The sequence below is a fragment of the Salvelinus alpinus genome, chromosome 23 (genome assembly GCF_045679555.1).
Source record: "Salvelinus alpinus chromosome 23, SLU_Salpinus.1, whole genome shotgun sequence".
NCBI lineage: Eukaryota > Metazoa > Chordata > Actinopteri > Salmoniformes > Salmonidae > Salvelinus > Salvelinus alpinus.
In genome coordinates this window covers 12,134,253-12,148,931 of record NC_092108.1, presented here as the reverse complement: position 1 = coordinate 12,148,931, position 14,679 = coordinate 12,134,253, and the positions used below count along the sequence as shown (strand labels likewise).

Below are 14,679 nucleotides of genomic sequence, written 5' to 3'. Positions count from 1 at the left end.
CAACGCATAGTGCCAACTGTAAAGTTTGGTGGAGGAAGAATAATGGTCTGGGGCTGTTTTTCATGGTTCAGGCCCCTTAGTTCCAGTGAAGGGAAATCTTAACGCTACAGCATACAATGACATTCTAGACAATTCTGTTCTTCCAACTTTGCGGCAACAGTTTGGGGAAAGCCCTTTCCTGTTTCAGCATGACAATACCCCTGTGCACAAAGCGACGTTCATACAAAAAAGGTTTGTCGAGATCGGTGTGGGAGAACTTGACTGGCCTGCACAGAACCCTGACCACAACCCCATCGAACACCTTTGTGATGAGGGCGACTGTGAGCCAGGCCTAATCGCCCAACATCAGTGCCCGACCTCACTAATGCTCTTGTGGCTGAATGGAAGCAAGTCCCCACAGCAATGTTCCAACATCTAGTGAAAAGCCTTCCCAGAAGAGTGGAGGCTGTTATAGCAGCAAAGACTGGACCAAGTCTATATTAATACCCATGACTTTGGAATGAGATGTTCGACTATACTGTTGGCCATGTAGTTTATCTGATAATGTGCCAATTTAGGCAGGTAAGCACAGTGCTCAATCCACCAACAGTAACTAGAGGTTTTACAACACGCATCGCAGGATACTGTATTTGCCTCGATCGTCAGAAGTTGGAAAAGTGGGAATGGGTCATCTCATCATTGAACGTCATTTTGCCTAATGGTTTTGATATCTGTTCATCATTAACCATTACACCTCACGGCACAACAAGCTGCTTAATGCTAATATAGAAGTATACTTGTCTTTCTTTAAACAAGTATACAACATTGTGTATGAGAATCATAAAGTGTAAAAAAATATATATTACCGACAATCCTCTAAAAGCTGAACCATGTGGTATGACAGGAAGTGCAAGGAGATTTTAAAAAACACAGACTTCCAGTGAGTATATTCACTCAATTATCTCTATCTTTGGTTATCCTCATAAAAGAGCAACATAGTAGCTTGGATTTATTCAGACATTTTTTTGTAAAATTAAATGACTTGCATTCAGTTTTCTTATGTATATGTCGGTTGTTTTTATTAAGTACAGTGTGGCTGTGTGGTCGAGTGTGTAAAATGCCAATGAAATTCCAATGAAATGTGCCATCTTACTGCCCCAGTAGTCGGAGGTTCAGCCTCCGTCTGTCCCACTTTCACTCCTTCTCTGTCTCCTCCTGTTTCTAATCTGTCTAAATTAAGCATTGAGAAAAGATAGAATTCAACAAAAATATTCTCCATAGGCCCTTATCATGAAAATATTCTTATGCTATAAACCATTTTCATTTCTTAACCAGTTGATTGTTTGAGAGACAGTCTCCAAAAACATATAGATTTTTGTGTTTTGATGTTGCCTTTCACATGCACTGAAACCCCACAAACTCTCTTAAAAACACCAATATTCAGATTTGACTTGTATTCTGTTTTAAAACCCCTTCTGTGTATCAGAACACTTACAATGGGTTTCCATTCAAACACCAGATCTCAAGTTAGGTGAACTGCTTTTCATGGTTTCACTACACAATCATGGTGTCTTGAGTCTTTCTATTTTTACAGTGTACCAAAGTAGTGCACTATATACTGAATAGGGTGCCATTCAGATATAGAGAATAGGGTGCCATTTGGGATATAGAGAATATAGTGTCATTCCGATATAGAGAATAGGGTGCCATTCCGATATAGAGAATAGGGTGCCATTCAGATATAGAGAATAGGGTGCCATTCAGATATAGAGAATAGGGTGCCATTCATATATATAGAATAGGGTGCCATTCAGATATATAGAATAGGGTGCCATTCATATATATAGAATAGGGTGCCATTCATATATATAGAATAGGGTGCCATTCAGATATATAGAATAGGGTGCCATTCAGATATAGAGAATAGGGTGCCTTTTGGAAATATAGAATAGGGTGCCATTCAGATATAGAGAATAGCACCCATTTGGGATATAGAGAATAGGGTGTCATTTGGGACATGCACAAGAACTGCTAGGCTTAGGTAAGGTGCTTGCTGGGAGGTCTCTCTCTCCCTCCTCCTCCTCCTCCTCCTCCTCCTCCTCCTCCACCGACTCTTCCTCCCACCCCAGCCTGGCCTCAGAGAAATAACTCAATGTATTTCTGATCACCTCCAATACGTATGATACCTACCAATGGTCTATTGACTTTAGACAGAAACAAAAGTAGGGAGGTTGGTCGGGGAGGATGGTCGGGGAGGTTGGTCGGGGAGGATGGTCGGGGAGGTTGGTCGGGGAGGTTGGTCGGGGAGGATGGTCGGGGAGGTTGGTCGGGGAGGTTGGTCGGGGAGGATGGTCGGGGAGGATGGTCGGGGAGGATGGTCGGGGAGGATGGTCGGGGAGGTTGGTCGGGGAGGTTGGTCGGGGAGGTTGGTCGGGGAGGATGGTCGGGGAGGTTGGTCGGGGAGGATGGTCGGGGAGGTTGGTCGGGGAGGTTGGTCGGGGAGGTTGGTCGGGGAGGATGGTCGGGTGTTATCTGTGACCGTCTAGCAATCCAAAGTTTGTGTGTTAGGAACAACTGTAGCAATTTATCTAACCCTTCCCCTAACCCTTATTCTAAACTTAACCCATTTCACCTAACCCGCTACGTAAATTCACCTAACCGTTGTCGTTAGTTCCCCTAACTGCCAGCGTAAATTCTTCTCGTAATTCTCCTTTGTTGTTACTCAGCAACAAGCAACATGGTCTCAGATAAAGACGTGCAATACTATATGTCCTCCAAGATGTAGGATATGTTACATCCTCTAATTCACGACCGGGTAATATGTATGATACTGTACGTCCTCTAATTCATATGATCTTGTACGACCCACTATTCCATTCACAATATAACCTAATGTAATGTAACATATCACAATAAACGGAGTGGCACAGATTTACGTACAGAATAATACGCATTTCCCTGAGACCACATTGCCCACCCACCTCTCTCTCTCCTTCAGTCTCTCTCTCTCTCTCTCTCTCCCAATGTCTTTCTTTCTCATGAACATAACTCAGAGGAAAAGCAGAGAGCAGCACCAAAACCATCACAGCAGCTGTTAGCACTAGCTAATGATCCCTCATTAGGCTACATCACAGCTCCTCCGTACTGTTAAGTCCACAGCCAGCCCACTCCAGCATAAACTCCTAGTCTCTCCTTATTACTGTGCAGTCCGTATTAGGGCTTTGGGATACTGTTAGAGAACCAGGTTAGTGAAGACAAATGACCTGTCTGTTTATAAAAGATACCACAGGTATAGAAACTACAGTATTTCAATGACAACCACCAGGGAGGATAGGAAAATCAGCCAGACCCACCCCAGGCCAAAATATTTACACTACATGACCAAAGGTATGTGGACACCTGCTCATTGCACATCTCATTCCAAAATCATGGGCATTAATATGGAGTTGGTCCCCCCTTTGCTGCTATAACAGCCTCTACTCTTCTGGGGAGGCTGTCCACTAGACTAGATGTTGGAACATTGCTGCGGGGACTTACTTCCATTCAGCCACAAGAGCATTAGTCAGGCCAGTCAAGTTCTTCCACACCGATCTCGACAAACTATTTCTGTATGGACCTCACTTTGTGCATGTCATGCTGAAACAGAAAAGGGCTTTCCTCAAACTGTTGCCACAAAGTTGGAAGCACAGAATCGTCTCAAATGTAATTGTATGCTGTAGCACACTGGAACTAAGGGGCCTGAATCATGGAAAACAGCCCCAGATCATTATTCATCCTCCACCAAACTTTACAGTTGGCACTGCATTCGGGCAGGTAGCATTCTCCTGGCATCCGACAAACCCAGATTTGTCCGTCGGACTGCCAGATGGTGAAGTGTGATTCATCACTCCAGAGAACTCGTTTCCACTGCTCCAGAGTCCAATGGCAACTAGATTTACACCATTCTAGCCGATGCTTGGCATTGCGCATGGTGATCTTAGGCTTGTGTGAGGCTGCTCGGCCATGGAAACCCATTTCATGAAGCTCCCAACGAACAGTTATTGTGCTGACGTTGCTTCCAGAGGCAGTTTGGAACTCGGTAATGAGTGTTGCAACTGAGGACAGACTATTTTTTACGCGCTACTTACTTACTCCCGTTCTGTGAGCTTGTGTGGCCGACCACTTCGCGGCTGAGCTGTTGTTGCTCTTACAGTTGACCAGTCAGCTCTAGCAGGGCAGTAATTTGATGAACTGACTTGTTGGAAAGGTGGCATCCTATGATGGTGCCACGTTGAAAGTCACCGAGTTCTTCTACTGCCAATGTTTGTCTATAGATATTGCGTTTTGGCGCTCAAAATTATTATTATTACAATTATTTTATCCCCTTTTCTCCACAATTTTGATCTTGTGTCATCACTGCAACTCCCCAACGGGCTCGGGAGGCAAAGGTCAAGTCATGTGTCCTCCAAAACATGACCCGCCAAACCACACTTCTTAAGACCCACCCGCTTACCCAGAGGTCAGCCTGCAGGCGCCCGGCCCACCACAAGGAGTCGCTAGAGCGCGATGAGCCAAGTAAAGCCCCCCCGGCCAAACCCTCCCCTAACCCGGACAACGCTGGGCCAATTGTGCGCCGCCCTATGGGACTCACGGTCACGGCCGGTTGTGATACAGCCCGGGATCGAATCCGTGTCTGTAGTGACGCCTCTAGCACTGCGATGCAGTGTCTTAGACCACTGCGCCACTCGGGAGGCCCTTATGTGCTCAATTTTCATACACCTGTCAGCAACGGGTGTGGCTGAAATAGCCGACTCCACTAATTTGAAGGGGCGTCCACATACTTTTGTATATATAGTGTTTATGCTCAGTGGGACTAAAGGCTTAGCTGGGGAGATTTCAAATGATTTCATAAATTCCTGGAGTGGAGTGACTCACTCTGTATTCCTTGCCGAGGCCTCAATAAATAAAGAGAATGGGAGGATATGCAAATGAGCTGGTGGAGAATAAGGAGAGGGATTCCCACCAACTGAGGGTGAAAGAAAGAGAGTCCCCCCCCCCCCCCCCCCCGTCACACTCCTCTGAATGGACTCTTTCTTCTGCCTCACACACACATCACTGGCTGAGGTAGGAGGGAGGCCGGTCAACGGCAAAGGTAACTAGGGTCGCGTATCAAATCGCACCCTATTCTCTAAATAGTGTCCTACTTTTGACCAGAGCTCTATGGGCCCTGGTGAAAAAAATAGCCCTTGGTCCCTGGTCAAATGTAGGGTACTATTTAGGGAATAGGGTGCCATTTGGGACACACTTTGAGGCCTTTCTCTCTGGGCCTTCTTTCACACGGAAGCCTGGGCACACAATAACCTAAGCATCAGCCATCACCAGACCCAGTAGAGCACCTAGCCTATAGGCTGTTGCTTCATGTTATTCAGGTGACTGAATCAAGCTGGTGTGAGAGAGAGAGAGAGAGAGAGAGAGAGAGAGAGAGAGAGAGAGAGAGAGAGAGAGAGAGAGAGAGAGAGAGAGAGAGAGAGAGAGAGAGAGAGAGAGAGAGAGAGAGAGAGAGAGAGAGAGAGAGAGAGAGAGAGAGAGAGAGAGAGAGAGAGAGAGAGAGAGAGAGAGAAAAGAAAAACAGGTTATTTCTGGAATTAAGTTCGTCAAACAATAACATGGTGTACTCTGGAAGCCTTAAAGAGAATGGTCTAACCCTCTCTCAAATATATATATATATATATATATATATTTACATTTAATCATTCCCATTTAGTCATTTACATTCAGTCATTTACATACATTTTCATATTTTTTGTACTGGTCCCCCGTGGGAAATGAACCCACAACCCTGGCATTGCAAGCGCCAAGCTGTACCAACCCGAGATAGACTACAACTGTAAGGACTGCCTCTGAGTTATGATTAGCCTATGGTTTGACATTATAAAGACCTATACCTATGATAGGACATAGCGTGGGCTAACTGACATTATAAACTGGGTGGTTCAAGCCCTGAATGCTGATTGGCTGGCAGCCGTAGTATATCAGACCGTATACCACGGGTATGACAAAACATGTATTTTTACTGCACTAATTACGTTGGTAACCAGTATATAATAGCAATAAGGCAACGTTTGTGGTATAATGGCCATTTACCAAACCCACTCTGGCATTATTGCTGAATTACACCTTGATGAGGTCTTTTTTTATACCTGGTTCCTATTCACTAGGAACGAAACGGAAGCAACTGTCCGAAACAAGCAGCAACTACCTGAACTTGTCCAATAAGAATCGCTTGTTTTTAATTTTCCGGCGCAAAATGTTTTTGTTACAGTGTGTACTAATGAATACAACCCTGCAGTTCAGTATTTTGTATCACTTGATGTAGGATAGGTTTACACAAGTATAAATGCATTATAATACATAGCCTACTTCATCTGAATAGATAAGCCATTTCTCACAAACAGGGAGGTGATAGGCGTTATCTGGCTACGTCATTTCATTACAACACAATAGACTTACAGGGACCATGTGCTTTAGCCTTGCAGGCAGCCACACATGGATTCAATCTGAACAAGAAGAGGCCATGTTGTTATGCAAAGCCCAGAGGAAAAGAGACGTTTCCACCTTTCTAAACACACACACACACACACACACACACACACACACACACACACACACACACACACACACACACACACACACACACACACACATTAGTCACAGCAGCCCCTCCCCCCAGTCTCGATGCACCTCCCCCTCTACCATAAAAGGGGAGAGATGGAGTTTAGGCCAAAGACATCGGTTTTGTCTAGAAGGGATACAGCTTTTGTCAAAATGTAATTTTCGGAGCAGGTTTAGGAGAAATTACGCCAGCAGGTTAGGACAATTAATGTAGCAGGTTAGGACAATTAATGTAACAGAATTTGGCTAAGGATAATTTGACAAAAGCTGTATACTATCTAGACATGCCAAAGGACATCCTGAGTGCTTTGTCACTCCTCAGGACCCTTTCATTAAAGGGACATGGACACAGTGCCTCAGGCTCTTAGAAGAAGCCTCTTAGAATGAGGGGAAAGTGACATTTTGTGTGACACTGTGGTCACAGGTCAATCAACACAGTCAGGGCTGCTGTGGCCACTGCTACTGAACATGTGAATTAGAACCTTCCGTAAATGTACATCATATAGCAGACGCTCTTATCCAGAGCGACTTACAGGAGCAATTTGTTTTAAGTGCCTTGCTCAAGGGCACATTTGCACACCAGCAACCTTTCGGTTACCTGCAGTCCTAAATCTACTAGGCACATCAAAGTCACAGTAGAACGGCTCTCATTTAATATTCTAAATATACTGTTAAATAATGAATATCTAGACATTGTTTTAATCTCCACCACTCCCTATCAGAAACAGTAACAACCATGCCTTTGAGGGTCTGACTTCGCAACCTTCAACCATGGATTTGGCTCATCTTTAATCAGGTCAAACAGTCCCAAATGGAACCCTATTCCCTATATAGTGCACTACTTTTGACCAGAGCCTTATGGGGTAGTATAGTAGGGCACTATATAGAGCATAGGGTGCCATTTGGGACATAGTAGTGAGTATGACTGAAATCCTAAGCAGCTACGGGCTGTGTTTATACTGCGAGGTATGTTAATACGAGCACACATTCCTATACTCCCAAATTGCAGTGTTAAATTACAGCCTCTGCAGAGAGAGGAAATATTATCTATTTCACTTGCTTTAGCAATGTAAACATATGCTTCCCATGCCAATAAAGCCCTTTGAATTGAATTGAGAGAGAGGGGAGAGAGATCGATCATGAGAAAACAAAAAGATAATTCTTTCCAATGTGTCAAGTAATTAACAAAAAAACTGAGCAAACTATAATTCTATTTGGCCTGAAACACAGTGGCAGAATACCTGACAACTGTGATTGACCCAAAATTAAGGAAAGCTTAGACTATGTACAGACTCAGTGAGCATAGCCTTGCTATTGAGAAAGGCCGTCGTAGGCAGACCTGGCTCTCAAGAGAAGACTATGTACACACTGCCAACAAAATTGTACACACTGCCCACAAAATTAGGTGGAAACTAAGCTGCATTTCCTAACCTCCTGCCCAATGTATGACCATATTAGAGACACATATTTCCCTCAGATTAAACAGACGCACAAAGAATTTGAAAACAAATCCAATTTTGATAAACTCCCTACTTCATCTACTGGGTGAAATACCACAGTGTGCCATCACAGCAGCAAAATGTGTGACCTGTTGCCACAAGAAAAGAAGTGAAGAACAAACACAAAATGTTGATATATTTTCCCTTTTTGTACTTTAACTATTTGCACATCGTTACGACGCTGTATATAGACATAATATGACATTTGAAATGTCTTTATTCTTTTGGAACTTCTGTGAGTGTAATGTTTACTGTTCATTTTATATTGTTTATTTCACTTTTGTTTATTATCTACTTCACTTGCTTTGGCAATGTTAACATACGTTTTCTATGCCAATAAAGCCCTTAAATTGAATTGAGAGAAAGAAAGACAGCGAGGGGGAGAGAGAGAGACAGAGAGGAGGAGAGACAGAGAGACAGAAAGAAAGACAGAGAGGGGGAGAGACAGAGAGACAGAGAGGAGGAGAGTGTTGGAGGACGGAGGCGTGACAAAAGTCGTGCTTAAGGGTGGCCAACACCTGCCTAACCAGGCCAGGACACACGTTCAGTTTGTATTGTAATTCTTTTGGTTTTTATCCTCTTATGTCTGTTGTCTAGTAAATATTTCCATTTTTATTTTCATTGTTTTTATTCGTTTTTTCCCTGTGCAGCGCACTGTGTTGCATTCCATTTCTGACATGTGCTGTCTGAATAAAGCTTTATTCTATTTGACTTTTGACCAGAGCCCTATGGGTGCCCAGGTTAAAAGTAGTGCACTACACAGGGAATAGGGCCCCGGGTTAAAAGTAGTGCACTACACAGGGAATCGGGCCCTGGTCAAAAGTAGTGCACTATACAGGGAATAGGGTGCCATTTGGGGCGTAACCCAGACCTTCATCTGTCAAGGCAGGGCACTGTGAGCAGCCTTGATTCCTCTCAACTGTCACTCAGCAGGAGGTCTTGCTCACACACTCACACACACACACACAAATGCACACACACACACTTATCAACTTGTAAAAACATCAAAAAATCTGAAGTAGGCTATGATACCATAATTGGCTACAAGATGAAAATAGCAGCGTCAAGGACCCGACAAGAAACAGCATCAAGGTGAAAACATCACCCCATGTAGGGAAGAGAGACACCACGTGACACCCTGCCTGCTCTAGCATCTTTTGATTTGCTACTGGGAGGGAGTGCTTCATGAAATAACACCGTTCTTTCCGTTATTACTCATCAATAATGTAAACCTATCACAACACTCAAATAGGTAATTCATTATTTCAGATGTAACGCAGATTATAAATAAAAGCGAGTTCATGTGGGGTTTTTTTACAATAAAAAAATTATAGAATTACAAAAAATGGACAAAGGGGAGTTAAACATAAGGTTTAGGCTAAAATAAAATGCCATGAATGAGCAAGACCTGGAAACAAACCTGAGGGCGAAGGTGAAAATAAGGGAAATGAGCGAAAGCACCTTTGCCATCTTGATGTGTACCGTTATTCAGAGAGAAGCGGATCTGTGCCTGTTAGAAATAACACCAAATAATATATCTTGCCATCCTAATCAATACGTGATCAAATTAATTGAATATGCCGGATGTACATTAAAACAATAATATCGACCGAAGTATATAATTCGAGGCACCTTCATAGGTGTTGCATCACCTTGCATACCTGTCCCGTCTCATAACCTAAAAAGCAGCAGCCCCGCCTTCACTGCAGTAACGGTACACACCGCCATTCCATTCTATCGACCCACTCGGAAATTGCATAACAATATAATTGAAAACAACAGACGGAAAACATGTAGCTGGTGCTGCCTGTTTCACAGAGCCTATTGCTGCCTATTCGCCTACTGAAAATAGCGGAGTCATTCGCATTCGCAACCACCTTATGCATCACTTTCATTTTCCGGCACAACCTATTCTTTCTTGCCTGCCTGCACGGTGACACACACAGGGCGGCAGGCTACACTAGAGGACACTAAACATCACTCGTTCCGACAAAAGAAAAATAACGGAACAAAAAACATCATAATCAAACACGAACATATTGGTAAAATCCAGCGAGAGCAAAACCAACAAACATTGAGAAACAAGCTTCTGACGCTGACACATCCATGCACGGGTAAACTATAAACCAAACCATGTTTTTCTACCTGCACAAGTTGCCATTTGCTGCAGCGTTTTGGAGTCTTTTCCGCGTCTGCTCTAGAATAAATATAGGTTTCAAATAAACAAACACGTCCCCGCAATCTGTGCAAATAATACTGTATAGATAAGCACCACATGTATGTTTTTATAGGAGGACATTTGCGAGCCCCGTTTTCCCTGTTCAGGTGTACATGTTCACGGCTCCTGCCTGCGCACGGCGCTCAACTCTGTGTGTCACAGCGTGTGTCGTCAGCCGCCACATAAAAAGGTGCTTTCCGTTTCCAGCCCCTCATCTCACCACTCATATAACGATATTTACCTAAAATAAGATTTTATTGGCTGGTAGGTTGAGTAAAAGTGAGGAAGATAGGTAGAACACAGGTAATAGGTTATCCAATGAGAAGAAGCTACTCTTTTCTGGTCCAATTTAAAGTCAAATCCAAGTTACAATAATCTGCAGACAAACTTCATAAATCAAGTGATTGATTAGGCTACATCGGAAATATAAATAGCTGTTCTGGGTTATTGTAGCTATAATGTTGTGTATTTTCTATGGTATTTTGTGAATTTAGCAAACTGAGAATCATTATCCTATTTATGTTCCTGTAGCGCAATTGAACTATATTCTTCACAATCAAATAAAATAAAATAAATTCCTTGCTCTCGCATGTAAAGTTAGAGGTAAAAGAGAATGTCAAGGCAGCTGGCGCTGTTGCTGCTGCCTAGCTAGATTCCTTTAAGAGACTGCAGCAGTTGCTCACACACATAGGAAAACTGTATGACGCCCATTTATTTCCTGCAGCATAACAGGTAAACTACTATCTTCCACAAATCAGCTTATCTTCCACAAATGAAAATCATCACAAGTTATTCAACAAGCTCTATTTTGAGGACTACAACATATCACCTACCATGCCCAAAACAATGTTATGCTACCCAAAAAGCATACCACGAGATGCCTGAGTGTAATATATTAAAATCTAAGTTGACAAAGTGGCTAAATAAAACAACAATTTGTACAACACAGCTCTTACCTTTAAGCAAACCACGCGACAAACAATGCATCAAAAAAGTTTTGCGGGCAGCTAACCGGAGGGGTTGTTATCCAAAACAATTCCAACACAATCCCGAATACAATATGTAGCTATTTATTTTAGATAATGATATAATGCAAGTCGAGAATGACATGCAATCAGTGACTACACAAGCACATTGCTGAATATTCCATCACACTCAAATAACTCTGCGACCCGGTAGTAAAACAAGACCAACTATTAGCTATTATCGTTATCTACTAGTTATTTTTCAGCACAAAATATCAGGTGGCTCAGCTTAACTGAACTGCATGGCTGGGGCAGCACGTTAGCAAGCTAGCCTGTGTAGCTGAGAAGTTTTTGTTGAGCAAAAAAAGGTAGCAAACGTCACGATTTATTTGAACATATATAACACATTGCAGCTTGTGTATTGGAAAAACAAGGAGAAAAGTTAACCTCCAGTCCACGGGATGAGAGGCGAGTATAACGGTACGCTCGAGCAATGCACCGCTAGGCGGAGAGAGAAGCGAGACAGGTATAACGGTACACAGCACACTGGAATATAGGCTACTTACTACTTTCCAGCACTTGAAGTCCCTAAAACGTTGTTCAGGAAAGTCCCAAAGTCGACGAACAGAGTTAAATGAACACAAAAGTACGTAGTCCGTCTCACTGAATCGTTACCCGTTGTTTTTACGGAGTTTGACTTACCGTTATTCCTCCTCGGGTTCGCCTGTTTTCTGCGCTTACACCTGGGGCCATCCGCCATGATCCTTTCGCTGTGTCTGAATGCTGCCCGAGCGAGTCAGCCCCCCCCCCCATCCCTCCCTCCCTCCCGTACCCCCTCCTCTCTCCACTCTACCTCCCTCCCTGAGCTGCACCTGGTTTACGACACTCTCTGCTTTACGACATCACCTTCTTCACCGCTATCACCTCAGCGCGTTGTCAATCCCCCTACTGGCAGCACGTGAGTCCATCCCGACCTTTTGATTACGCCGGACACTAGCGTGTTTGCGCCTGTTGCGGAACAGATAGGATACGTGGTGAAATAGATATGGCAAGTTGTTTTGATAACAGGTAACATTTTGACAGGTAATAGACAGTCCATTACTAGGCTGCTTGCTACAATTATGAAGTTCACATTTGGAAAGGAGAAGCTCCTTCAAGCGACAGGCAACCGTTCACGTGACAGAACATTAACCTCTTAAAAGCCGGACTGTTGCTGCTGCACACGTAGGCTACTCTATAACAGTTTTGTAAAAACACACACACATTTTTTTGCACAAACTCTCCTGCGCTGGCTCTGCACACACACAGGACTCAATGTACACACACTCACACATACTTACAGTGACACCCCACCACCCACACTCGTGCATCGTGCACACCAGAAAACATGGAGCACAAAGAACATGAGGATGGCTGGGAGGTGGAAGTTGGAGAATTTAGCATTAAACAAAAAAACTAAAACAGATTTCTCTTGTAATTTAGAGCCAGAATCATTATGCTTAAAGGTGCACTATGCAGAAATTGCTCCTCCATTTCCTGGTTGTTAAACAAGTACTTTCCCCTAATTTCATTTTATGTGACAAAACAAGCAATGTACAGTGTAGAACTAATGTCATTGTACCATCTAAACCACTATGGTGGTGTTTTCAGCTGTTTGAAGCTACACGTGCCCCTGTGCCCCCTATAGGCATGACACCTCTGCACACATACGCCCACACACACAACACGCGCACACATGCATACTGACGCCACTCACACACTTCCACACTCACCAAATATGCTACTGCTACTGTCTATTATCTATCCTGTTGCCTAGTCACTTTACCCCTACCTACAGTTGAAGTCGGAAGTTTACATACACCGTAGCCAAATAAATTTAAACTCAGTTTTCACAATTCCTGACATTTAATCCTGGTAAAAATTCCCTGTCTTAGGTCAGTTAGGATCACCACTTTATTTTAAGAATGTGAAATGTCAGAATAATGGTAGAGAGAATGATTTATTTCAGCTTTTATTTCTTTCATCCCATTCCCAGTGGGTCAGAAGTTTACATACAAGCAACTAGTATTTGGTAACATTGCCTTTAAATTGTTTAATTTGGGACAAACGTTTCGGGTAGCCTTCCACAAGCTTCTCACAATAAGTTGGGTGAATTCTGGCCCATTCCTCCTGACAGAGCTGGTGTAACTGAGTCAGGATTGTAGGCCTCCTTGCTCACACACGCTTTTTCAGTTTTGCCCACAGATTTTCTATAGGATTGAGGTCAGGGCTTTGTGATGGCCACTCCAATACCTTGACTTTGTTGTCCTTACTTTGGAAGTATGCTTAGGGTCATTGTCCATTTGGAAGACCCATTTGCGACCAAGCTTTAACTTCCTGACTGATGTCTTGAGATGTTTCTTCAATATATCCACACAATTTCCCTACCTCATGATGCCATCTATTTTGTGAAGTGCACCAGTCCCTCCTGCAGCAAATCACCGCCACAACATGATGCTGCCACCCCTGTCCTTCACGGTTGGGATGGTGTTCTTCGGCTTGCAAGCCCCTCCACCCCCCCCCCCCCCTTTTCCTCCAAACATAACGATGGTCATTATGCCCAAACAGTTCTATTTTTGTTTCATCAGACCATAGGACATTTCTCCAAAAAGTACGATCTTTGTCCCCAAACCGTAGTCTGGATTTTTTATGGCGGTTTTGGAGCAGAGGCTTCTTCATTGCTTAGCGGCCTTTCAGGTTATGTCGATATAGGACTCGTTTTACTGTGGATATAGATACTTTTCTAACTGTTTCCTCCAGCATCTCCACAAGGTCCTTTGCTGTTGTTCTGGGATTGATTTGCACTTTTCGCACCAAAGTACGTTCATCTCTAGGAGACGGAACGCTTCTCCTTCCTGAGCGGTATGACAGCTGCATGATCCCATGTTGTTTATACTTGCGTACTATTGTTTGTACAGATGAATGTGGTACCTTCAGGCATTTAGAAATTGCTCCCAAGGATGAACCCGACTTGTGGAGGTCTACAATTTTTTTTCTAAGGTCTTGGATGATTTCTTTTGATCTTCCGATGATGTCAAGCAAAGAGGCAATGAGTTTGAAGGTAGGCCTTGAAATCCATCCACAGGTACACCTCCAATTAACTCAAATTATGTCAATTATCCTATCAGAAGCTTCTAAAGCCTTGACATCATTTTCTGGAATTTTCCAAGCTGTTTAAAGGCACAGTCAACTTAGTGTATGTTAACTTCTGACCCACTGTAATTGTGATACAGTGAATTATAAGTGAAATAATCTGTCTGTAAACAATAAATTACTTGTGTCATGCACAAAGTAGATGTCCTGACCGACTTGCTAACAAGAAATGTGT

At 43.3% G+C, this 14,679-nt stretch overlaps 1 protein-coding gene across 1 annotated transcript in view; it reads right to left on the bottom strand.

Moving 5' to 3' along the window:
• The window catches only part of LOC139550247 (zinc finger E-box-binding homeobox 1-like), a 118,207-nt gene extending 106,102 nt beyond the window's left edge, over positions 1-12,105 (bottom strand). The window contains exon 1 of the mRNA XM_071360996.1: positions 12,015-12,105. Within this exon, the coding sequence (XP_071217097.1) occupies positions 12,015-12,072 (58 nt within the window). The 5' untranslated portion in view covers positions 12,073-12,105. The remainder of the gene's footprint in view (positions 1-12,014) is intronic.
• Between the last annotated feature and the right edge of the window lie 2,574 nt (positions 12,106-14,679).